At 40.9% G+C, this 27,303-nt stretch overlaps 1 protein-coding gene across 2 annotated transcripts in view; it reads right to left on the bottom strand.

Annotated features, from left to right (window-relative positions):
• The window catches only part of LOC113441897 (opioid-binding protein/cell adhesion molecule homolog), a 766,143-nt gene that overhangs the window by 86,476 nt on the left and 652,364 nt on the right, over positions 1-27,303 (bottom strand). For both annotated transcript variants that reach the window (XM_087939115.1, XM_026709119.2), the window contains one exon: positions 1,746-1,871. In XM_087939115.1, the coding sequence (XP_087795241.1) occupies positions 1,746-1,871 (126 nt within the window). The remainder of the gene's footprint in view (positions 1-1,745; positions 1,872-27,303) is intronic.

Consider the following 27,303-nt stretch of genomic DNA (forward strand, 5'->3'; position numbering starts at 1 on the left):
ATTTCCAGTCTGCTACTAGTTTTATTCCTCATCCTTCCTGCAATTCCTTTAACTAATCTAGGACCATCCGTACCACCATCAAATTGGGCATGCTGTGAGAACCATATGAGCTGATCATCAACCTTTCCTACAACTGCAGAGTGCAGGAATCAGCCTTTACTTGTCAATGTGAACTTCCTACATGGTATTGCAATGATTTGTCCAGTCATCAAAGCAGGTGATGAAGGGAAGCATTCTGAGCCAGACGTTGCTCAATTTGAAAGACAAAGTAAAAGGTACACTGGTCTCACACTGGAGACCCTTCCAATCCAAAAGTTCCAATGCATAAACTACAGGCCTATATTTGCAAAACAAAACCTGGAAAACTAGTCTGCTACATCAAAGCTTTGTGTGATCATTGGTGCCAGATCTGATCCAGGAAGACCCCAAATGCAACATAGGGAAGGTTCTTCTGTCTGCAATCTTGAAAGATCTCCAGGCACATCTTTCCAAATATTAATGCAGGGGTGTCAAACGAATGGCTCGATCTGGCCCAAGGAGTGCTTAGATCTGGCTTGCAGAGCTGGCCTGGAAACAACAGGGCCCACAGTACCTCTGCCGGTAGAAACGGAGCTCAGGAGGGCCATGTGTGCAGTGGTGGGATTAAATTTTTTTTTTCACTACCGGTTCTGTGGGCATGGCTTGGTGGATGTGGTGTGGCTTGGTGGGCATGACAGAAGTTCCCTGCAAAATCCCCATTCCCTCCCCACCCCACTAACCTGCTTTCCAGCTCCGTTCTTCTGTGCAGGGCAACAAAAAAGACCCAGCCAATCATCTGGGACTCGGGAGGCAGAGAATAGATGGGGGCAGGGGCAGGGGCAGTCAGAGGTGGAATTTGCGGGTTCTCTGAACTACTCAAAATTTCTGCTACTGGTTCTCCAAAACCGGTCAAAACCTGCTGAATACCACCTTTGCATGTGTGACCTCCCTCCGCACCCCATTTTCACTGGCAGAGGGCTTCAGGAGGGTGTCACGTCCAAAAATGAGGTGAGGGGGTCCATGTGATGCTACCCCGTGCTCTGTTATCACTGGCAGAGGGCTATGAAAACAAACTAAAAACAAAACAAAAGGAGAAATGTTTCTCTTTTCACATTTGAGCATGCAAGAAGGGACAGGAAGGGAGAAATGGAAAGGGGAAAGAAAGAAAATGGGAAGAGAGCAAGGAAGGAAAAATAAGTAAAGAGGGGAAAGAAGAAGAAAGGAGAATGAAGGTGGAAGAAAAAACAAGAAAAGGAAGGGAGGGAGGGAGGTTATAAGGAGAGTGAGGGAGGATCTCAGGCAGGGGTCTTCAAACTTGACAGCTTTAAGACTTGTGGACTTCAACTCCCAGAATCCCTCCTCCAGTCATGTTAGCTCAGGAATTCTGGGAATTGAAGTCCACAAGTCTTAAACTTGCCAAGTTTGAGGACCCTTGGTCTCAAGGAAGTTCTGCCTTAGCATTTGGCCACCACAGATGTCTCCACCACACCACACCCACCCATGGCCACACCCACCAGTCCAGCCATGCCCACCCTGGCCCTCCAAGGCCAAACACAACCCTGATGCAGCCCTCAATAAAATCAAGTTTGACACCCCTGTATTAATGCATGAGGTTTCAAGCAACACTTTCCCTCTCTCTCATCACATACCTCTCTTCTCTTCTACACGGTGTATTTTACTCAGGTTGCCCAGAATGCCCACCTTCCTGTTTGGAGGCCACCTCTTACCTTTGCTAGAGAGATGCTTCCATGTTACTGTTGGTTCTGGTCTCCCAAAGGCTAAGCACAGGAGAGTGACGCTGCTGCCTTCATTGATGGTGATGTCTGATGAGATGTTTATAATCTGGGGGGGAACTGGAATAAAACAATGGGGAAGGACATCAGTAAATGAAGCATTTGATGCTGATGTTAGTGATGGCGGGTTCATTTTTCTTGACCTATTCAATATGAAGAAGATGTGGTATCTTGCCAAAATAGCACTAGCAATAGATTTATATACTGCTTCACAGTGCTTTACAGCCCTCTCTAAGCAGTTTACAGAATCAGCATCTTTCCCCTAACAATCTGGGTCCTTATTTTATCCACTTTGGAAGGATGGAAGGCTGAGTCAACTTTGAGCAGGTCAGGATCAAACTCCTAGCTGTGGGCTGAGTTTTCCTGTAGTGCTGCATTCTAACTGGAAGGAAGGAAAGATGGATGGAAGGATGGATGGATGGATAGATGGAAGGAAGGAAGGAAGGAAGGAAGGAAGGAAGGAAGGAAGGAAGGAAGGAAGGAAGGAAGGAAGGAAGGAAGGAAGGAAAATAGCACCAGCAATAGACTTATATACTGCTTCACAGTGCTTTGCTGTCTAAGCGGTTTACAGAGTCAGCCTCTTGCCCCCGACAATCTGAGTCCTCATTTTACCAACCTCGGAAGGATGGAAGGCTGAGTCAACCTTGAGTTGGTCAGGATCAAGCTGCTGACAGTCAGCAGAGTTGGCCTGCTTTCTAAATGTTGACTCAGCCTTCCATCTTTCCAAGGTCGGTAAAATGAGGACCCAGATTGTTTGGGCAAGAGGCTGACTCTGTAAACTGCTTAGAGAGGGCAGTAAAGCATTATAAAGCGGTATATAAGTCAAAGTGCTATTGCTGTTCTTTTCTTCCTCCCTTCCCCCTCCCCTCCCTCCCCTTCTTTCTGTGGTGGCACAGTGGTCAGAATGCAGTATTAAAGGCTAAGTTTGCTCACTGCCAGAAGTTCGATCCTGACCGGCTCAAGGTTGACTCAGCCTTCCATCCTTCTGAGGTCAGTAAAATGAGGACCCAAATTGTTGGGGGAAAGATACCGATTCTGTAAACTGCTTAGAGAGGGGCTGTAAAGCACTATTGCTAACCAGAAGGAAGGATGGAAGTGCTATTGCTAACCACTGCGTCATTTAAATCAATAAGCTGAGTTCTAAAGTAAATGTGCAGCGGAACAAATCTGTTTAATTACTCACAAGGTGTTTCATTTCAGAAACAAAGATTAGGTTGCCTAACCATCCACTGATTCCACTACCTGTCACCTGCAGGTAGTCCTCAATTTAGGAGGACAATTGACCCCCAAACTTCTGTTGCTAAGTGAGCAGATATTAAGTTTCCCCATATTACCAACTTTCTTGCCACCGTAGTGAAGTGAATCACTGCATTTGAATCTGGATTCCCTATTGATTATGCTTGTCAGAAGGTCACAAAGAAGGATTGCATGACCCTGGGACACTGCGCACCATCGTATATACGAGCCAGTTGCCATGCATCTAAATTTTCATCCTGTGACCATGGGGATGTTGCAACAGCCAGAAGTGTGAAAAGCGGTAATTAGTCACTTTTTTCAGTGTTGTTGTAACTTCAGACAGTCCCAAAATGAAGGATTGCAAGTCAAGGGCTACAAGTAGTACATTTTATTGGCAGATCGCAGAAAATAGCTTGGGAAAAAAAAACATCATTTTTTTCTGTGTAAACTCTTCAAAAAGGTAAAGGTTCCCCTCACATATGCATGCTAGTCGTTTCCGGCTCTAGGGAGTGGTGCTCATCTCCGTTACAAAGCCAAAGAAGAGCCAGCACTTTCCATGGTCATATGGCCAGCATGATTCAACACCTTCGAAGGTTCACAGAACGCTCTTCCCTTCCCACCAAAGGGGTCCCTATTTTTCTAACTTGCATTTTTTACATGCTTTCGAACTGCTAGGTTGGCAGAAGCTGGGACAAGGAACGGGAGCTCACTCCGTGACGCGGCACTAGGGATTCGAACCGCCGAACTGCCGACCTTTCTGATCGACAAGCTCAGCGACTTAGCCCCTGAGCCACTGCATCCCTTTTAATAAATTTATATACAACAATATATATTGTTAGCAGAACATCTAAGAATCTGTTATACTAAACATTTTGGGATATAATTGAAATACAGTGATGTATTTATCTAAATGCTGATTCTTGGTATTGAGCACATATTGTGTGTTATTTCGTGTGGTCCCAAACTTGGTAGGCCAGTGTATTTGGAGGGACCCTGTCCATTTCAGAGATGTAGGAACACCAAGTTTCTATGTCCTTGAAATTTCTACCCTACTAATATCATTCTTGATGAAGTTCTCATATAGTTGTTTTTTTTTAACCTCTTGACAGTTTCCATGGTGAGCGAGGCAATATTGTGATTCTGCAATGCTAAATAACTGATCTTTAAAAGAAATGTCTATTCCAATGCAGTCTACTTCTTGAATGCCCCACTATTAATTTATTTAGCATATGATGAGAACATGACAGAAGAGAAGTAAACATATATACACAGTCCACATAATTATCAGTAAAACTTATGGTGGTGTGGCAGTGGGCTCATAACTGGATGCCCAATTCAGCTATTGAGGTGATAGCCTTTGGGCAGAACACACATTCTTGCACAATATGTTTACAGTAATAGTTTGCATATCAGCACCACAATGACAACATGGGAAATCTTTCCATGATATAAGATGGAGGCACATCTTCCAGCATCACACCTAATTCTGTTCCCTTTTGACCAGACAAAGCGAAGCAGGTCAAAAATCAGGTTGGGTTGGCAGAGGGATCATTAATGGTCACCTTGGACTAGCCCTCTCTAAAGGCATTCTCGGGGTTAAACTAGGTAGATGTTAAGTGAATGACTGTTTTCCAAGCTGGCCTTACACGGGATTTCAATCTGCAATGCCCCACTTAGTTAACACTTTATATCACGTCAGATCAAATCCCATTCTATTGTTGATTGTTCCCCTTGCCTATGCTGTATTTTGTGAAGACAGATGATAGGGAACGAGAACAAATTATTATGAATTGCGAGGATATAAACACACACCATGATTCCAGTGACATCACAAGGCACTCAAGCTGTGCTCCAGTGGTTTATAATGATTGTTTCCAGAGCATCTCTCAGCTTGTGTATTTATAGACTTTTTTTCACTGCTTTCTCTACCCATGAAGTAAACTGATTTTGTTTCAAGGAGCTTCTACAATTCTCTATAGAATATCTTCCCCAGATACTTACATTTCAAACTATAGCACCTCATTTGTGTCCCCTTTCTAATTTATGAACTGTATTAAAACCAACGTGTGCCTGCACACAATTTCTTCCTGTCTTTCTTTCTTGTTAGCCATGTACGCAAGGGAACATATATATCGACTAAGCCTCAATGCAGACATCATGACTTTATCACATTCCTTTCTGCAGGATGGTTTAATCAATGGCTGTGAATCTTGGTAACTTGCGCAGAGGATTAAAGATACCAAAATATAAGAAGGACCAATTGTGATATTCACTTTAGGCATACAAAACTCAAATTCTTTGGCCACCTAATGAGGTGGAAGGACTCACTGGAGAAGTGTCGAATGCTCAGAACGATAGAGGGCAAAAGAAGGGGATGGCAGAGAAGGAGGTGGCTGGATGGAATCACTGAAGCAGTCGGCGTGAGCTTAAATGGACTCCCGAAGATGGTAGAGGACAGGAAGGCCTGGAGGAACGTTGTCCATGGGGTCGCGATAGGTCAGACACAACTTTGCAACTAACAAGAACTTTAGGCATTCACCATGACCAGAGAAAGCCAACTGGTCCTGCTAAAACATCGATTTCTGCAAAACTATTAAGTGTTAATCCTTAATTTTAGATGATCCACGTCAAGAGACAGAAAGATAAGTTGGTCAGTAGATTCCAGTTAAATCTTTGGGGGAGAAAGTAGCAAGAATAATGAAAAATATTACGAGGGTTCTGGTGAACTGTCCGTTGTGAGTTGGGTTCAAGCAAAATATGAACGGCCATCTACCTAGGATACATTAGTTTAGATTTTTATCCTGGTCAAGGAGCTGGGGTTTATCATCTCCTTTCCACCTGATTTTGCAAATTTATTCATTTTGCCTTTTCAGCCCTGATAATGAATACCAGCCAGGGTCAGACAAACTGTTTCTTTTAACAGACTTTTACCTATCCTCATATAAGGTGAATTTCCCTCTTTCCTAGGTACTACTTATCCAATTTTTGTACACAGTTCAGATAGATTTAGGACGAAAATATTCATCGCTGTCTCCTTGGTGACATCGCTATGTCACTGGATATGTCCCTGCAGCCCTGAAAGATTTAATCAAGATAAAATAAAGTGTGGCCTCCAGTCAACAAAATTTGCTGGCACCTTAGCGGGAAAAAGAATCAATGAAAACAGATATGGATAGTTGCTTGGCAACCCGCTCTGTAGTTTCTGTCTCTCCCTCTCTTTCCCTCTTCCACCTGTTCTTACTCTCTTCTAGAACAGGATTCCTGCTGATCACGAGACACTGGGAGAAGAGGAGGCCATAGCAAACCATGTAGCATCTCTAAATCAGCTGGTTGTTCAGGAACAATTTGGCTTGCCTACCAAGCTAGCTGAACTCCATCGTTTTTTCCCTCTGAGCTTTTAGTGCATGAGTGTAATGATGGATGGATGCAAGGAAGGAGGGAAACAAGCAAGCAAGCGGAGGGAGGGAGGGAGGGAGGAAGAAATTTCTATGGAGATTCTCAGCTATCCAGGTCATGGTTGTCCCAGAGGTGTTTTTTCAAAAGGCAACTGGACTTTGTTTTTCCTTGAAGATGTATCACTTCTCATCCAAGAAGCTCCTTTAGTTCTGACCTTTTTCATTTGAAGAAACTTCTTGGATGAGAAATGGAAAGGTTCCAAACAAAAACAAAAAATCTCCAGTTGCCTTTTGGAAAAAAAAAAAAAAATCTTTGGGAGGGAAGGAAGGAAGGAAGGAAGGAAGGAAGGAAGGAAGGAAGGAAGGAAGGAAGGAAGGAAGGAAGGAAGGAAGGAAGGAAGGAAGGAAGGAAGGACCGACCTTGTGATCACTTGACCCAGAACATACCAGTTGCCTTGCGCCTGACTGTTGTAAGTGTGAGGACTGGTCTTGTGTCATTCTAAGTCATGAAAAAAGTCATGAAATAAATGATTGTAACTTGAAGACTACCTCTATCAAAAAAGACAGCTGGTTCCAGAGATAAAGCATAGCCTGGATATTGGCCCATAGAGCAACGGTCCTTGTTGACCAAGGGTCAGAAAAAGATACATCTTTATGCTCCTTTTGAAAAGCAAAATGTTTAGACAGTCCCTGGAGGAGCAACTCAACACCCAACAACCTCAAAAACAAAACAAAACATTTGGATTCCCTACAACATCTTAGAAGATACCAAGAGCTTAGTTGTGGGAATGTATCAGAATTCTCTGCCTGCCAAACTTTTAGGAATCTTGCCATCTGGGGATTTGAGAGGCCCTGCCCACATTTTCGGTCTTTGTTCGAAGTATAAAAGTACAACAGCCAAAAATCGTTGATAAAAACATGATAACTGAGTCTCATTACAGCCACCCGACAAGCCTCATATTTTAGCATTTTTATTAAAGCTTTTTAAATTACTGAGTGTCGGGTATATTCAATACCAGCCTAAGTGATTTATATTAGTCTATCCCCAGATTCTCCATCTAATAAATAACTTGGCAATCTCCTACCCTATAAATATTCCAAGCCCAGGAAAAAAGCAATTAAAGCAAGCTTTTTTAAAAAGAAAAAAGAAAGAAAGAAAGAAGAAAAAATGTGATTCTCAACTCTTCAGGCTGTCCTGTCATTGGTGGCTTGCTTCGGTTCAATTATTCCACCGTACTTATTCTGGGATGTAACTAGCTAGGGCAGTGGGAGAATACCTAGAATTTATGCTCAGGCTTCTTAAAAAAAGAAAAAAAACAGCCACACACAAAACCATTTTGAAATGTTAAACATGTCACAATGATGTAGAGATGTTACCAAGGAAAACATTATTTCCAGCAACAAGTGTTCCTGAGCTGACTAAGACAAGTTAGTTTGCTGAAATATTGTTAAAAGGCACTTTAGGAAAAGAGAAAGAGAGGAGGAGCAAGAGAGAGGAAGGGAGGGAGAAAGAAAAAGAGAGAGAGGAAGGAAGAAGGAGAGAAAGAGAGAGAGAGAGAGAGAAAGAGGGAGGGAGGGAGAGAGAGAGAGAGAGGAAGGAACGGAGAAAGGGAAAGAGAGAGAGAAAGGAAGGGGGGAGAAAGAGAAAGAAAGAGGAGGGAGAGAGGAAAGAGAGGGGGGGAGAGAGAGAAAGGAGAGGAGAGAGAGAGAGAGAAGAGGGAAAGGAGAGAAAGAGAGAGAGAGAGAGAGAGAGAAGGGGAGAGGAGAGAGAGAGAGAGAAGGGGGAGGAAAGGGAGTGGGGGATAGAGAGAAGAGAGGGAGGAGGGAGAGAGGGAAGGAGAGAAAGAGAGAGAAGAGAGAGAGAGAGAGAGAGGGGGAGGGAGGGGAAGGAGAAGAGGAAGAGGGAAAGGAAGAGAGAGAGAGAAGGGGAGAAAGAGAAAGAAAGAAAGAGAGAGTGGGGATAGAGAGAAAGAGAGGGAGGGGGGAGGCAGAGAGGGGGAGGGGAAAGGAGAGAAAGAGAGAGAGAGAAAGAGGGAGGGAGAGAGAGAGAAAGAGAGGGAGGGGGAGGGGGGAGAGAGAGAGGAAGGAAGGGAGAAAGGGAAAGAAAGAGGGAGTGGGGGATAGAGAGAAAGAGAGAGAGGGAGGAAGAGAGAGAGGCAGGGCATTTAAAATGCTGCAGTGTTAAGCACTGAGACAGCAGACTAAAAAGTTATTAAAGGCTCCCAAGTTGCCAATCCAGGATATATCTCAGGTTAATAAGGTTCATATTCAAGGCAAGCAAAGGATGCATATTTTATGGAGTGAGGGCAAGAAAGAGGAACTGGAGGGTGATCCAGAGCATTAAACCAGAGAGAATCTGGTGGGGAGGGGGAGTAATGCTGCTGATAATGAGAGTCTTGATCTGTACAGTCTAGCTACATTGTGCAAAGGAGAAGGAAAGGGGGCAGAGAGAGGGAGGGAGGGAGGGAGGGAGGAAGAAGCAGGTGGCAATTTCATCCAGATACCCTGCTGCACAGCAGAATCCTACCATTTCCCACTCTGTCATCAGAACAGGCTGGTGAGGCTGCCAGTCCTTGGAATGGACTAACCACAGCAGGATAGCTCGGAGATTGAACGACATGCCTGGATGTTACCAAAGGAGCCAAGGAAACCCTTCTTATAGGGAATTAGCAAAGAGAAATGCATGTATGTCTATCTCCCTCTACTTCTCGCTCTATCTCTAACTTTAGCTGCCTATCTGTATCTATATCTGTATCTACATCATCTACATTTATTTATTTGTTTGTTTGTTTGTTTGTCAAGCAAGTATTAGATAACAGGAATAAGTATAAACACGATTATGAATACATGAAATGGATATGAATAAAAAGAAATATTAGGACAGGGATGGTAGGCACATTGGTGCACTTATGCACGCCCCCTACAGACCTCTTAGGAAAGGGCTGAGGTCAGTAGTAGACAGTCTAATGTTAAAAGTTTTTGGGATTTGGGGAAGAAACCACAGAGTCAGGTAGTGTATTCCAGACATTGACCACTCTGTTGCTGAAGTCGTATTTCCTGCAATCAAGTTTGGTGCGGTTTATCTTGAGTTTGTATCTATTGGGTGCTCTTGTATTGCTGTGGTTTAAGCTGAACTATTCATTGATGGGTAGGACATTGCAATAGATAATTTTATGTACTATACTTAGATTTGACCGAAGGTGCTGTAGTTCAAATCTGGTGGCATAAGGTATTCTGCAACGAGTAGAGGAGTGGAGAACTCTTCTTGTGAAATATTTCTGGACTTTCTCAACTGTGTTAATATCAGATACGTAATGTGGGTTCTAGACTGATGAGCTGTATTTGAGTATTGGTCTAGCAAATGTTTTGTATGCTCTAGTTATTAGTGTAATATTACCAGAGAAAAAGCTACGTAAGATTAGGTAAGATTAGGTTAAGATTAGGTTGGCTATGTAGTTACAGTTGGCTCTAGCACTTCGATCATTAGAGATGAGCATTCCAAGATCCTTGACAGAGTTTGGATCATCAACAAGGTCTTGACTATTCAGCCTGTATTTTATTTTCTGATTTTTTTTGACAATATGTAAGACAGAGCATTTGTTTGTTGAGATTTGAAGTTCCACTTGTTTGACCATTCCGACACATAGACAAGATCTTTTTGAAAGGTAGCAGTATTGTCAGTGGTGTTGAATAGCTTTGCATCATCAGTGAAAAGAATGCAGTTGCTCTTAATATGATCACAGAGGTCATTTATGTAGAGTATAAAGAGAGTTGGTCCTAGAATGCTGCCTTGGGGGACACCACTGTTGACATGTACAGGATTCGATAGGGTGCTCCCTATTTTGTCCATTTGTTGCCTGTTTGACAGAAATGCAGCTATCCAGTTATGCAGATGTCCGGAGATACCATAAGATTTTAGTTTTAGAAGTAGTTTGTCATGTACCACTGAATCAAAGACTTTACAGAAGTCTATGTAGATAGCATCTATTGCTTTGCTCTGGTCGAGTTGTGTAGTCCATATGTTTTTGCAGTGTAGGAGTTGCAGTTTTTTTCTGAAACCAAATTGTTAGAGAGTAGGTTGTTTGTCTCTAAGTGGAGGATAATGGATTGGTTATTAATTGATTCCATGACTTTACAGGTGACGCAACATAAAGAGATATAATTTTTGAGTTATAAACATAATTGAGCCCCATGTATAGCCATAAAGTGGGCCACCACTAACTCAGACTGAGAAATAAAACATAATCATGCTTCACAGCACACAATTCACTGAAATTAAACCTCATGTAATTCTGGAGTGAGTATTGATTAATGGTGCTAGAAAGGTCTCCTGAAGTAGATGAGGAAGCAAGACAGGCAGTTTTGGGTGTTTTTTTTTTTTTTTTAAAAGCTCACCGAAGGCTGTTTGAAATGAGAGTACAACGTCAAAAATATGTACTTGAGTCTTTTCCAGACTGAATGGCAATCCACTTCTGAAATTTTGCCACAAAAACTTAAGGGACTTAGCCAGGCAGTTGCCAACAGTTAAAACAGAGCTCGAAGGCAGCTAATAAATAAAATAACAGTGCTTTGTAAAGCAGAAAGGGGGAAAAGATTGCAGAACTTGCCAATCCAACAAAAAGTGAGTGTCCTAGTTCAAGTTTCTTTCCCCGCCTGAGTTTTCCCATTTCAAAATTCCCATATTTAAAAACTCAAGTGGAGGAATATATAGTGCTGAAAAACTAGAAGCCACGCTAACAAACTATTTCCATAGCAACAGTGCAAAAACCAAGCCAAAACCTCCAGGCTACCTTTTCTACTTGCACATTTTATATTCAGCCATGAAATTTCTAGAATTTGAACATGTTGTGACATATGGAAATTCTATCAAGAAGTCCCTTTCTCCTCCTCTCTGGGTGTCAATGCAACTTAGCGTATATACCTACATACCCAAACCCAACAGCCATTGCCTTGCACATTTTAAGAAGTAGGATGGCAGAGAGTGCCCACCGAGCCATAGGTGGAATCATACCAGGAGAGGCATAATGTATCACAGTTTGGCAACTTTAAGATGTCTGGACTTCAACTCCCAGAGTGCCCTCTAGCCAGAATGGCCGTTCAGTACTGCTCCTGTTGTGGCTTTGTCAAAAAGTAAAACGCCTGCCCCCAAATAATTTAAATTATCGAATGTGACACAGGGAAGAAATATACGCAAATCTCTTATGCACGTTGGGTGGCCCAATTAGCCTTAAGAGCAGCTTGGAATCTTTAAATCAATCAGAGAATCAACCACAGAAATTTGCTTTATAGCTATTAAGAATACTTGTTCATTTCCTGTTGCATTGATTAACAATGGCTCTACAAGGCCGTCCAAGCCACAAGGTTTCCTTCTGTTTCCCAACAGGGGAGTCATTGACGGTCTGTGTGTTTGGTTGTTTTCTTTCGGACGTTTCATCACCAGTGGTGGGATTCAATTTTTTTTACTACCGGTTCTATGGGCATGGCGTAGCTTGGTGGGTCTGGCATGGTGGGTGCGGCAGGGGAAGGATACTGTAAAATCCCCATTCTCTCCCTGCCCCACTAACCTGCTTTCCAGCTCCGTTCCCCTGTGCAGGGCAACAAAAGAAGACCCAGCCAATCAGTTGGGACTCGAGAGGCAGAGAATAAATGGGGGTGGGGTCAGTCAGAGACGGTATTTGCTGGTTCTCCAAACTACTCAAAATTTCCGCTACCGGTTCTCCAGAACTGGTCAGAACCTGCTGAATACCCACCCCGGTTCGTAACCCAACTGATGATGCTATCCATTTAGTCATGTGTTTATGGAGATTCTTAGTCATCCAGGTCATCATTTTTCCCAAAGGGGCTTTTTTTTTTTCCCAAAAGGCAACTGGACTTCATTTTTCCTTGAAGACTTTTGTTCTGATCCAAACCTCGTTCCACGTAAACAAACGCCAAACAGAGATAAAAGTAAAACCTTTTAATGCTTCTCTGCAAATTCCATTAATTCACGGTTAAAAGGCTATTAAAATTAATTGTCTCTGATAAGAACGAGGTTTGCCAAGGTTGTACAAGGTTGCCAAAAGCAGTAGATTAAGTTGCCAAGAAATATTCCAAACAAAAAGTCTTCAAACACAAGCCAAGATAGTCCGAACTTCCACAAGACTTGAAGAGCAAGAACTTCTTTGCTTCCTGCAAAGAGCTCCAGTCTCTCAGCTGGCTTTTATCTCTTAAGGGAGGGGCCATTACCTTGCAGCCTTACTCCCAAGTTGCCTGTGCTGCTGCAGCTGTTCTTTCCTTTGAGCATCCCTGCGCGCATGCACACATGGCACAGGCTCCTCGGGGAACTCTTCATCACTGCTGCCAGCCTCCACAATCTCCAAAGGCAGCATTCCACTCCCTGATGGTCCTGGCCCCATCCCTGCATCCCACGCAGGCCCCTCATCTGAGTCCCCACTCGCCGAGACCTCAGCCATCCACATCTGCTGCCAGCAACCACAACAACTTTTTGTTTCTTATCCAAGAAGCTTCTTCAGTTCTGACTGAATGGCGGAGGATGGTAGATTTATATTCCTTGCAGTCATCAGTTATCTTTTTTAAAGGTGGCTTTTGAGAGCAGTTTTAAAAACAGTGGGTGAGAGAAAGGGACAGAGAATTAGTGCTGTGCAATATAAGAGTTTTGGGATGAGACCCGGTGCTTTGCCTTAGTATGAACACCTGGCAACAAGTTATCATGAAAGATTGTCTAGAGAAATGTGTATCAAATCCTGGCAATTCTGCCACTGCAATTCTGATTTCTCTTTAACACTTGGGGAAAAGAAGATGATAACCAAGTACAGACAACACAAAGCGAGCCAGGAATAAATACAGAGGGAATAAGATGTATTTGTGGGACAGCTACATGGTAGTATTTAAGAGCTGGTGCTCGGTTGCCATGACAATCGCTAACAACATCCATCCATCCTTTGCAACCTTTAGATTTCCAAAAAACACCAAATTACTGGACACCTGGCAATCATCTTTGTCTCCCCAAGCTTATCTGAGAAATTACAGCAAGGAGTTATTAAAGTGGTGGTGGGGAGGCTGACGGTTACATTTCCCTACTGATTTGTAAAACAGAACACATTGCAATATGTACCCTACTCAATCACTGCCACATAGGCAATATTTTTTTTTTTTTTGCATTTTGAGGCACAACTGTGAAACTCTGATTCCTAGCTCTTTCAGCTGAAAAGGTGCACCAATTCCCTCTCAAATACCCCCTTAAGAGTTTACACAATAGATTTGAATCATTATCTCTCAATCATGATAATTGTAGTATTAAAACCCTTTCCTTCTCTTTCTTTCTTTCTTTCTTTCTTTCTTTCTCTTTCTTTCTTTTTTCTCTTTCTCTTTTTTTCTCCTCTGATGGAGACAGTGTTATTTGTTTTTTGCAAAGTAAATGCTCTTTTTCTGTGAAGAAAAAACAACCGAAGTTTTTTTTTTAAATGGAAAGCAGCTGAAAATTAAGCTGTCAGTAGCATCAACAGTATTCTATTCCTTCAAAATAATAAATGATTCAAAGTATACAAACTATTATACTTCTCCCATTTTCTCTAGAATATCCATCCATCCATCTATCCATCAATTCATCCATCCATCTATCTAGCCAGCCATCTAGCCAACCTTCTGTTTATTGTCAATGACCAACAAGATAGAAATATATCAGAAGTTATCAATTGAAAGCAGTGTATCAATCATATCATCTAAATGTTAAGATTAAAGCAGAAAAAAAGTAGGAAATGATTAAATAAAATGAAACATAAAACAGAATATAAATAAATTGTACTAAAAACCAAGAACCTAAAACTATGGAGAAATTTCCTGACAGAACAATTAATCAGTGGAACAACTTGCCACCAGAAGTTGCGAATGCTCCAACACTGGAAGTTTTTAAGAAGAGATTAGACAACCATTTACCTGAAGTGGTGTAGGGTTTCCTGCCTAGGCAGGGGGTTGGACTAGAAGACCTCCAAGGTCCCTTCCAACTCTAGTATTCTCTTATTCTGTATTTTAAAAAACCCAACGAAGAAATAAATAGGGAATAGAAAATTTCATAATATCATCACTCAAGGTTAGGACATGTTTTGCCTTCTGATGGAAATCACTGCAGATAACAACTTAGCCAGTCTATTGATGACAGCAGGGTATAAGTCTGAAAGTACCAGCTGTCCTTCAAAGGAGACTCGGCTTTTGTTAGGTGATAGTAGAGGCACAACCTGCATGTAAATTATCACCAGACACAGAATGATAGCACCCAATCTTGGGTTTCTCCGTGACAGAAATCCTACTGACTCTAATACTGTAGAGGGCAAGACATCAAAATAAGTAAAAATGCTACAGTTGTTGGGCAAACAAGACTAAATCTAAAAGGTTTCCAAGTTGGAACCCACCTCCAAGAGCTCCAAATCTTTCTGCCTTGGAATGTCAAACCGTCTTTGATAGATTTAACAGAAGCCAGATTTGTTTAACAGAATAACAGAGTTGGAAGGGTAAGAAACGGATGGAGAGAGTGTTGTTGTTTTTTTTGGAAAGAAAGCAATTTTTGACAGACATGGGTTTATAAGTAAGACGTTGGGACATTAAGGGTAAAAAGTCCAAGACTAGAAAACAGGTAGGATCTGCTATTCCGATAATAAGTGAGTCAGCTTGGGCAAGCAGATGAGTTAACAGTTTTAATCACACCGCCTAGTAATATGGTGGAGAAATTAATTAACTACTTGCCTCAATTTATTATGCTTATGCTGCCAGGATTGTAAGGAAACAAGAAACACACGTTAAGAAATTTTTAAAAGGGACAAAAGGTAGCCTGGGAAAAGGGGAACTGGGTAAACAGGTGGGGAAGCCGATTAAGCATGGGGAAATTCATGGAGAGACATGTCTTCTGGGATGATTGCAATCCTATGGTTTTTGTGAAAGGGGGCCGCAAGGAGGGTTTGGTAGTGGGAATAAAAAGCTGGAGAAATGTAATACCTGTTAGCCATCTGTTTTTGCAAGCACATATTTCACATGCAATAAACTGCTTGCTGCTTTACTTCATGACTCTGTCAAATTTCTGACTGGGGAGTCTGTTTCTCACAGAAGGAACCTTGGAGGTCTTCTAGTCCTTCCCCCCACCCCCCTCAAGCAGAAGACCCTAGACCATTTCAGACAAACAGTTGTCCATTGCTCTTCTTAAAAGCCTCGAGTGTTGGAGCATCCACAACTTCTGGAGGCAAGTTGTTCCACTGATTAATTGTTCTCACTGTCAGGAATAGAACAATAGAATAGAATAGAATAGAATGGAATGGAATGGAATGGAATGGAATGGAATTGAATGGGAGGGGAGGGGAGGGGAGGGGAGGGGAGGGGAGAGGAGAGGAGAGGAGAGGAGAGAGAAGGGAAGGGAAGGGAAGGGAAGAGGAAGAGAAGAGAAGAGAAGAGAAGAGAAGAGAAGAGAAGAGAAGAGAAGAGAAGAGAAGAATTGAGTTGGAGGTCAAAGAGAATTCTTTTGATGGGACACAATGTGGACATCAGCAAAACAAAATGCTAGAATTGTTCTGCTTCTCATTTCAACCTCTAAATTGTTTGCTTCTTAGAAGTTCCTTCCTGTCACACCCCCATCTGAATCTGAGGAGGAAGATGAACAGCTGACAGAGAACGAGAGAGAGGCTCTGTTGGCTGTGGAGGAAACTGGGGAAGGGCAAAGTCAGGCTGGGGAGAGCAGGGGAGAGGTAGAACAAGGGAGAGGGGGTTCAGAGGAAGACCAAGCCCCCCCTTCATTCTAGGGCATGCAGGGAAGAACGGAGAAGAGAGAAATGTGGGTTGTGGCTTATGAGGGAGGTAAGGGCCCTGATTCCCTTCACAAGACACACCTGGGAAGGGAGTCTAAAGGAGAGGCAGTTTGGGAGGGGCATTTGTCAGGAACAAATGTTGAGTTTATCTTGTGTTGGCTGCAGTGATCACAGTTCCTGGGATTGTCCCAACTGGTTTGGTTTACTGCCGTGTTACTTCACTTCTGGAATGCCTTATCTTGCCCTGTCAAAGTTATTGCCTTATTTTGCCTTGTTGGATTTATAATTTAAAGTTTTCTGTTTACAACATTTAGACTGGAATATCTGCAGCAAAAGCTGTTGCAGGTTCGTGGGAGAGTTTTTTCTCCAGACCGGAAGGTAACCGGAACATTGAAGGCAAAATTGGAGCTAATAAAGGGACCCGGGCTTATTCTCTGACTGTGTTACCTTTGTGCCACACCCCGGGTCATCACACTTCCTCCCACAGCAACTCTGCAGATACAATAATCCTACTCTAAAGGAAAAGTAGACTAAAATATATACTAAATGTACTAAACCACATGCCCCACCCCCCAGTAATACTCATTAAGTTGCATTATTATCACTGTACCCTTCCTCCCATTCACCAGGCCCAGAGCTGCATCTGCTACTGGCCTTTCTTCAGCCAAACCTTCAACTTAAAGCAGAGAGTTTTATGCAGCTTCCTTTCTGACTCATTCTCAAAAGCTTCAGCCATTAAGAACAAGTGGAACAAACCAGGCCCTCAAGGCAGAGACATCCATCTTTGGTGTGACTCGTGAAGATGCACTTCTAAAAATAACAAATGCAGATAAAAAATTTTCACATGCAGGGCCCTGGCAACCCAATCTAGCAGGCTTCAAATTGGATTATTGTGCTTTAAAATACAATTAGAGCTTTGAAAACCCTTGCTCAGTAGAAAGAGAGAGAGAAGGGGAGGGGGAGGACTATGCTTAAAGGAGCAGAAGCATTAAAATGCCAAATTAATTATATTTACTGTAGAACAAAAGATCAAGAGTGGCTAGTTTTTTTTTTTCCATGACTATTAAAAAAAATAGACATTGGTTGTTTCATGACACACTGTCTCCTTTCTCACTAAAAGGTGTTATGGTGGAACACAACACATTCCTAATTAATCCAGAACTTTTTCTCCACGGGGTCTGTTGCAGTACTTCAAAAAATCCACAGATTGGAATAGCAATAGCAATAGCACTTAGACTTATGTACTGCTTCACAGTTCTTTACAACCCTCTCTAAGCAGTTTACAGAGTCAGCCTCTTGCCCCCAACAATCTGGGTCCTCATTTTACCCACCTCAGAAGGATGGAAGGCTGAGTCAACCTTGAGCCTGGTGGGATTTGAAATGCCAAATTGTTTGGCAGCCGGCAGTCAGCAGAAGTAAGTCTGCAGTTCTGCACTCTAACCACTGTGCCACTGAGGCTTTTATACATGAAATAAGTCCAATGGGACTCATCTGGTTCTCTTCTCCAGGAATATAACTTAGAGCAGGAAAGTCCAAGCTTGGCAACTTTTAAGACTTATGGACTTCAACTCCCAGAATGTCCCAGCCAGACCATAGGCCTTACCCACAGGAACGTTGAAGTCTACAGGTTTATCAAGGGCCCAAATTTTGATCATCTGACTGTGGGGATGCTGCAACAGTCATAAGTGTGAGGACAGGTTGTAAGTCACTTTTTCAGGGCCGTTGTAACTTTGAATGATCACTAAATGAATGATTGTTAAGTCAAAGACTATCTGTACAGGACTGGATTGCCATGTATCTACACTGCATCCACTGTGTGCAAACTGGTTCGGACAAAAGAAATTGTTCTTTGTTCCAAAATGCTTAAAGTTTAACCCTGAATTACAAGAAAGTGTCAGGGAAAGCTGTCTGGCAGCCATGAAAGGCTGGTAAGGTTCTTTTTCTTAAGTGAGTATTAATCTCCTTTGTGAAGGTTGAGTTGGTAAACTGCTGAGGATCATTATTTGGTTTTGAATAAATATTCTCTGCTGAAAAGAAGTGGCTTAAACAGAGCTGACAATATCAGCCAAGGATAAATGCTAAAAAAAAATAGCATTTTCAAGCCAAGAACTGTATTCAAGCTTTCTGAAGGTGTGAAAGCCAGTGGAGATTTGAGCCCCTATTTGCGTATGACATCTGGGAGATACGGATCAAATCTGTTCATATCGCAGCTTAGGTTTCAAATTTCTCAAGCTCTCTTATTTCTACTTCTTATCTTATCCAGAAGAAGGAAGGGAGGGAAGGAGGGAGGGAGGGAGGGAAGAAGGAAGGAAGGAAGACAGGAGGGAGGGGAAAAAAGAAAGAGAAAAAGAAAGATTTTTTGGGGGGAGAACAAAGGAGGGAGGGAGGGAGGGAAGGAAGACAAATTTAGGAAGAAGGAAAGAAGGAAGAAAGGAGGGAGGGAGGGAAGGAAGGAAGGAGGGAGGGAAAGAAGGAAGGCAGACAGACAGACAGGCAAATTTAGAGAGAGAGGGAAGGAACACATGAGGGAGGGAAGAAAGGAAGGAAGGAAAAAAGGGAGGAAGGGAAGAAAAAGAGAAAAAGAAAGATTTAGGGAGAGAGAGGGGGAAGGAACAAAGGAGGGAGGGAAGAAAGGAAGGAAGGAGGGAAGGAAGGAAGGAAGGAAGACAAATTTAGGAAGATGGAAGGAAGGAAGGATAATTTTTAACGCATACACTAGTCTAAGGAACACATCCTTCCATCATCATCTTTTTAGGTATCCAGGATATATGGCTACAGGCTACTGCAAGAGATATATAATGGATTTCCAATAGACTGAAGCACACTGGAAACTGAGCTGAATCTCAACAGTCTAATGCAGCCCAGTGAGGCAGTAAATTTTCCTTTTACTTGACACATTAATATAGAAGTACAGTGTGGTCTATCAAAGGGAGGTTGTCATAGTCCATAAGATGTAAAAGTGTTGTGGGAGGAGGGAAGAGAAGAAATACTCAGCATTCCAAATGTGAAAAGCCTAGGCAACAAGAGAGAGAAAAAAAAATATAGCTACGGCAATGCAAAACCTTGAGATAACAGTGTTTCTGAGTCATGCCTGCCTAATTTGGTTTCTTAAAAATCTTTGATAGGCTTAGTGTCTGACAACTGGCCAAAGGAATATGTTTTTTCTATTATTTTAGTAAGTCTCCCAAGCTATGGAAGAAAGTAGAATGGTGCAGAAACCTGGTTTTGCAATCGAGTATTATCCCCATTTCCCTCCAATTTGGTGCTTTCCATTCATTTGCATGCTAAGGATATTGTTGTTGTTGTTGTTGTTGTTGTTGTTGAGTTGCTAAGTCATGCCCGACCCTTCACAACCACATGGACCACAGCACGCCAGGCCCCCTGTTCTCCATTGTCTGCCAGATTTTGCCCCAAATTCATGTTTGTTGTGTTGATGACACTATCTAACCATCTAATCATCTGTGGTCCTTCTCCTTCCATCTTTTCCCATTGTCAGGGGATTTTCCAAGGAGTCCTCTCTTCTCATTCGGTGGACAAAATATTTGAGCTTCAGCTTCAGAATCTGGCTAAGGATCTGGATAAATATCTACATATCTCTTTATCCATCCAATCCATCCATTCTGTCTGTCTCTCTTCGTCTTCTGTTTGCTCTGTCCTGTTCTATCTATCTATCTATCTATCTATCTATCTATCTATATCTATCTATCTATCTATCTATCTATCTATCTATCTATCTATCATCCATCCCATCTCCTATCCATCCCATCCATCCATCCATCCATCCATCCATCCATCCATCCATCCATCACCTATCTACCTCTTATCTCTCCATCCATCCATCTCTCTTTCTTTCTCTCTCTCTCATCTATCTGTCCATCCACTCCTCTCTTTCTCTCTCTCTCTCTCTCTCATCTATCTACCTCTCTACCTCTCTATCCATCTATACCTATCTATCTCTATATCTGTCCATCCATCCATCCATCTCTATCCATCTCTTTCTCTCTCTCTTATCTATCTGCTTAACTTCCTCAAATTCCTTTGTTGTGCGTCACGAATATACACAAGCACGCTAGCATGGTTATAAAAACCAAGGAGGACAAAATGAATCAACTTAAAACTGGGGAATAACTTCATTCAGTTTCTCCGCCTGCATTTTTGACGGACAATTTTAAAAGGCCGTTCCTGTGACTTTTTTTTTTTTTAAAAAAATATCTGTTTTAATCAAATAGCAGAATTGGCGGAGGTGTGTGGCTTTTCTGCAAGTGTCTGTAGATGGCATTTTATCAATCCAGGTGGCATTTCCCTTGCGTGGATGAACTTTTCTGTCATTAATTAGGTGTTGATCGAGCTTGCTGAGGTCAGAATTGCTACAGAGAAACATCCCCACTGTAGGATAACTTAGCCCTCATTTTACTATTTGTGTATGAAGTTTTGGGATTTGCACCAACCTAATGCATTCTATCTGGGTGAGATGGGCGGTGAAGAAAAACATAATATAAATTAACAAATAAATAGAGGTAGTTCTCAATATTTGCCCACAATTGAACCCCAACGCCTGAAATGTTTGGTGAGTTTTGCTCCATTTTACAACTTTTCTTAACAGTCGTTATGTGAATCACTGCAGGTGGCAAATGGTTGTTAAGTGAAACTGGTTTCCCATTGACTTTGCTTGACAGAAGATCTCAAAATGTTCATAAAAATGAATCCATTGCCAGGCGTCTGAATTTTGATCACGTGACTGTGGGGATGCTGTGAAGGTCATAAGTGTGAAAAATAAGTCAATTTTTTTCAGTGATGTTGTAACAGTCACTTTATGAACTGTTGTAAGTTGAGGATTACCTGTATTTGATGGGTTGTTTTTATTTTGGTTTTTTTACATTATTTCATTGTACCTTTTTGCTGTGGCTCAAAGGATGGATGTCCCTAAAGACCCCACCAACAAAACCTTCTTTCAATTTTGTGGTCCATCCTAGGAAAATCATGCAATCTTTTGTTTGCAATATCGTCAATCGTTTTCTGCAGCTCCCAGTTATGATAGGTCAAGGCAAGTTGATGAGATGCTAGCTGACAATTTGGGGTTCAGGACCTTGAGGGGCAGATGACATGGGTTTTGTATAATGTGATAACCAACATAGTGACATTGTATTTGAATTTGAGGGATGTGGTTGGTGGCTCAGCGACTAAGACGCTGAACTTTTCGATCAGAAAGGTTGGCAGTTTGGCAGTTCAAATCCCTAGCGCCGCGTCACGGAGTGAGCTCTCGTTCCTTGTCCCAGCTTCTGCCAACCTAGCAGTTCGAAAGCATGAAAAAAATGCAAGTAGAAAAATAGGGAGGACTTTGGTGGGAAGGGAACAGCGTTCCATGCGCCTTCGGTGTTTAGTCATGCTGGCCACATGACCACGGAGACAGCGCTGGCTCTTCGGCTTTGTAACGGAGATGAGCAGCGCCCCCTACAGCTGGAAACGACTAGCACGTATTTGAATTTGATTTATTTTCTCCCTTTTAAAACATAAAAAATGTTCAGATTTATTAGCTTTTAATATTCCTAAACCAATAAACAATCTGAGAACTCCAAACATCCTTTTTCCTTACAATTATGCCCCTTCTGACATCAGACCTCATCTTAATGAACATGTGTGACAGATATTATGGGATGCAAATATGTAACATTTTTGGACTTCATGTAACTGATTTCCTATGCAAAGGGGAGGTTATTTTTATTCTGTCCAATCAACTCTCCTCTTGCATTTTTCTTTGTTGTGTTAACTATAAAAGGAAGGAGACTTGGGGCTCGAGGTTCTTTTTCATAGAGAGACCCCACTTTATCAAGGTACCCTAATAAATGGCTTTTAAATGGTCTTCCAACTCAGCTGCCTACTGGGAAGGTAAACTGAGGCAGAACCTTGAGCCAGATTTGGCTTTCACATGAACTAAGATTTCAGGGTTGTTTTTTTTCCTCTCTAGGAAGAGTGCTTTAATCACAAAGACTAGAGAGAGAGAGAGAGAGAGAAAGAGAGAGAAAGAGGGAAAAATAATGCATGTTACCGAGAAAAACAAGGAAATGGAATCGTTTGCAAAACTGATACATGGAAAGCCTTTCTGTCTTTTTCCCAACCTAGACTTTGGTAATCCCTGTCCTATATAGATCAGTCCAAGTAGGAGGCCTTTCAGTCTGTGAATTATAGGGAAAAGAGGAGCAGCTTGTTGTTTAAACACATCCTGCTTTTCCCCAGAAGTAATAGATATCAACAGACCCTGCCAAAGTTAAATCTGCATATGAAAAATATTGTGTAGGAATATTTCAAAGATTGTCATGTGGACAAAAGAACACGAACAGCACTTGCTTGCTGTTTACCCTTCTTTCTTTCTAAATTCATCTCCTCCTCCTCCTCCTTTTCTTTGCACTCTCTCCCTCTCCCTCCTTCCCTATCTCCATCTCTCTCTTGCCTTTCATCAAGTGTTTGGTTTCTAAATCTATCCTGGAAATCACATTAAAATATCCTTATTATAACCAGCAGCCATATACCAAGCTGAGCCCTTCAACAGCTCTGGGAAAAAAAAACCCACCAGTTTCTTAAGAACGTGCAAATATTGAAAAGCACAGCACAATGATAATTGAGGATGGGCTTTGAGGGAGGGAAAATGAGTCCAGAGAAATTTTCTAAAGGATCATAAGACACTAAGCCTTTCTTGAAAACCTCCTTCAAACTCCATTCTCTGCAATGTGTTTTTCATAGTAGAAGTCACATCTGTTTGGTACTGTATGCAGATGGCATTTGAGGAGGTAGGAAATATTTTTCTTCTTTTTTCAGCATTCTCTCCTAGTTAACCTTTGGAGAACATATCCTGATGGATAGCCCCTGCTGTTCCTTATTCGTACAGGCTAAACGTACAAGCCTTCTTATGCATTCACAAGAAAGGGTCTGCAGTATTGTCTGGAGTGCTACACATCCTCTTTAGGACCTGTTTTCCTAGTTATCTTCTGAGGGGAGGCTTCATGGTATCCGAAGGAGAATATCCAGATTTAGCCACAGTTTCGTTCCATATTGCATCAAGCTTATAAACTCCTCTTTCTGCTATTTATTCAAGATGGACAGTGTTTTATAGATGGATAGATAGATAGATAGATAGATAGATAGATAGATAGATAGATAGATAGATAGATAGATAAATAGACAGACCAACAGAGATAGACAAATAGAGATACAGACCTATAGACAGACACATTGATGATACATGTTGGATAGATAGATTAGCAATAGAGATAGATAGATAGATAGATAGATAGATAGATAGATAGATAGATAGATAGATAGACAGATAAGATAAATAAGATAGAGATAGATAGATTATAGATTATAGATAAAGATAGATAGATAGATAGATAGATAGATAGATAGAGATAGAGATAGATGATAAAGATAGATAGATAGATAGATAGATAGATAGATAGATAGATAGATAGATAGATAGATAGTAGACAGACAGATAGAGATACAGACCTAGAGACAGATACATTGATACATGTTGGATAGATAGATTAGCAATAGAGATAGATAGATAGATAGATAGATAGATAGATAGATAGATAGATAGATAGATAGATAGATGATAGATGATAGAAAAAAAAACACCTTTGAGACAACCATGACCAGGATGACTAAGAATCTTCATAGACTTTTGAGAGCAGGTAACAGAATTTAATTTTTAATGCATGCCAGTGTAAACAGTAAAAAAGTGACAATAAAAGTTATCTATGCATCTAAAGCAACTGTTTTTGACTGAATTTGCTGTCTTCAGCACCACAGACCATGAGCTCCTCAGCATTTTCATTTGGCAACCTTGAAGACAGTGAGACTTACTTCCAAATAAACTTCTGTAGACCTCACACTTATGAACAAAACACAGTGATCCTGAAGGAAGAGAGAACAAAACCAAGGTGAATTTGCACTAGACAACAAGCTAGGAACAAACTGTGCCAAAAGTCCTCTCATCTGAGTAATTCCAGAATTGCACCTCTCAAGTGCACTTATGGCATTCATGTTCCCTCCAAAATATGAAAAGGTAAAATGAAATGGAAAGGTTCGGAGAGCTGGGAACAATAAAATCCATCAAATAAAATCAAGGAAATTGAAATCTCCTGGCACATATTCTGTAAGCAGAAGAAAAGGCTAAATTAGCCTAGTAAATTATTCAAAGTGAATCATGCTCAGAGCTCTAATATTTATACTACCTTTCATCTCAAAGTACTTTATAATGCTGAGTGTGGTACAAAATGCTTGGGATTATTAACAGCTAACTATAGGGCCCCTCCTCCTTTGTCAAGTTCATAAGATAGAAAAGGGCTCTTACACGGAATCCATCACCAAACCTAACTTTACAGCAGGGCTTATTATCTCCTTTAATTCCAGCAAAACCAGTAAATAAAACCAGGGCTGGATCATGCTCCAGTTTCTACCAACTTGCAGGAGAGTAGGCAAAGAGGTATGTCAAATTTCGCATTAGGATCCAGTTTTGGTTAATATGTTCTAAATCTGCAGAGTAGGCAGCAATTATATCCCAATCTAATCTAATCTAATCTAATCTAATCTAATCTAATCTAATCTAATCTAATCTATTCTTATTCATTCCATGTTCTATTCTATTCATATTCCATTCCACATTTTATTATTATTATTATTATTTTATTCCAAACTTTATTATTCTATTCTATTCTATTCTATTCTATTCTATTCTATTCTATTCTATTCTATTCTATTCTATTCTAATTCCTATTCCTATTCCTATTCCACCCCACCCAAATGTACTTTACTCAACTCTACTTTACTCTACTCTACTCCACCTGAGAACACAAAATATTTTGAAGGAGGACAGCCATCCTCACAAACGACAAGCTACCATAACTCTTGAAAAGTCACATTCCATGCTATTTTAAATCTAGGAATATTAAGATGTTTTATACTCAGCTCTGAAGCCAAAACAACCTGTTTTTCTCCACTCTAAGGTTAAAAAGGAGACCATATTGCTTAATGACATGTCTTATGTATTCAGGACTATATAAATTTGCTGGACTTTAGGCAGTCTGGAATAGCTTATCCTATTAAACATAGAGTTGAAGATCATAATAAAATGATTTTAAATAGGAATTAAGAATAGGAACAGTCAAGGAGAAGCCCCAGTGCCTTAGAAGTATATATTCTACCTAAAAAAGAAGGACCCCTACTGAAGAGTCCAAAATTAAGTCAAAGCACAAGCTGACAATTGTGGGCCAAGTTAAGATTATATTTGGACTGCACACTGTCTACGTTGCAGTAGACATAGAAACTTAAAGTCAGAAACAGTTTTATCTGTGATCTGGGCAACTTAGTGGTACAGGTAGTCCTTGATTTACAATCACAATTGATCCCAAAATTGATGTTGCTAAGTGAGAAATTTGTTAAGTGAGCTTTTCCCCATTTTACGACTTTTCTTGCCCCCTTTGTGAAGTGAATCATTGCAGCTGTTAAATTAGTAACTGTTAAGTGAATCTGCTTTCCCCATTGACTTTGCTTGTCAGAAAGTTGTACAAGGGGATCACATGATTTGTATATGGTTTGTACAAGGGGATCATTTGTATTTGTAGAGTCTGTCATCTGCACCTCTATAACTGTCTGGTTTGGTTCTGCAACCCAACAGGACAGACACAGACTTCAGAGAGTAATTAGGACTGCAGAAAAAACAGTGACTACCAACCTGCCTTCAATCGAGGACCTGTATATCCTGCACGAGTCAAAAAGAAGGCTGTGAAAATATTTACAGACCCCTCTCATCCTGGACATAAACTGTTTCAACTCCTTCCCTCAAAATGATGCTATGGAGCACTGCACACCAGAAAAACTATACACAAGGACAGTTTTTTCCCCCAAACACTATCACTCTGCTAAACAAATAATTCCCTCAACATTATCCAACTATTACAAAGTCTGCACTACTATTACTATTAATCTTCTCATCACTCCTTATCACCCATCCCCTCCCAGTTGTGACTGTATGACTGTAACTTTGTCACTTGTATCCTTATGATTTATATTGACTGTTTCCTAGTATGATTTGATTGCTTATTGTACCGTATGACTATTATTAAATGCTGTACCTTATGATTCTTGACTCTTGATGAATGTATCTTTTGTTTTATGTATACTGAGAGTATTTGCACCAAGATAAATTCCTTGTGTGTTTAATCACACTTGACCAATAAAGAATTATTCTATTCTATTCTATTCTATTCTATTCTATTCTATTCTATTCTAGTTCCAATTCCAATTCCAATTCCAATTCCAATTCCATTCATTATTCTATTCTATTCTATATTCCAATATCCTATTTGACTGTTTCCTAGTATGATTTGATTGCCTATTGTACCCTATGACTATTAAGTGTTGTACCTTATGATTCTTGACTCTTAATGAATGAATTGTTTCTTTTATGTACACTGAGAGTATTAGCACCAAGACAAATTCCTTGTGTGTCCAATCACACTTGGCCAATAAAGAATTCTATTCTATTTTTTGATGCCAGGACACTGCAACCGTCATAAATATGGGTCAGTTGCCAAGCATCCAAATGTGACCATGGGGATGTTGCAATGGTCATAAGCGTGAAAAATGGTCATAGGTCACATTTTCAGTGTTGTTGTGATTTCGAATGGTCATGAAATGAACTATTGACCTGTACCTGTGATTTTCAGAAAAAAAGGAATTTGAACTGTTTCTTCTCAGATTGCAGAGAAAGGTTAAGTTTAGAAATGGGATTTTTATTTTTATTTTTGTGTTATCATAAATCTCCCTGCATTAAGAAAATTAGAACCCATGAATACAGTCTCTAAATTCGTCTTTTCCCTGAGATTCTAGCTTTCTATTTTTTTACCTATAAGAAAGTGCCTTTTTCCTCAATCAACATCCAACCCCTAAATAAATATTCTGTGATTTACTGAATGTGCAGATCAGCTCTTAGCTTGAAATAGTCACAAAGTGTTAATTAGATAGGAAAATTAGCTTCCATTTTAAGCTATTTCTTTGTCAGTTTAACAACCA

Source organism: Pseudonaja textilis, chromosome 9, assembly GCF_049901715.1.
Source record: "Pseudonaja textilis isolate UNSWEBS1 chromosome 9, rPseTex1.2, whole genome shotgun sequence".
NCBI lineage: Eukaryota > Metazoa > Chordata > Lepidosauria > Squamata > Elapidae > Pseudonaja > Pseudonaja textilis.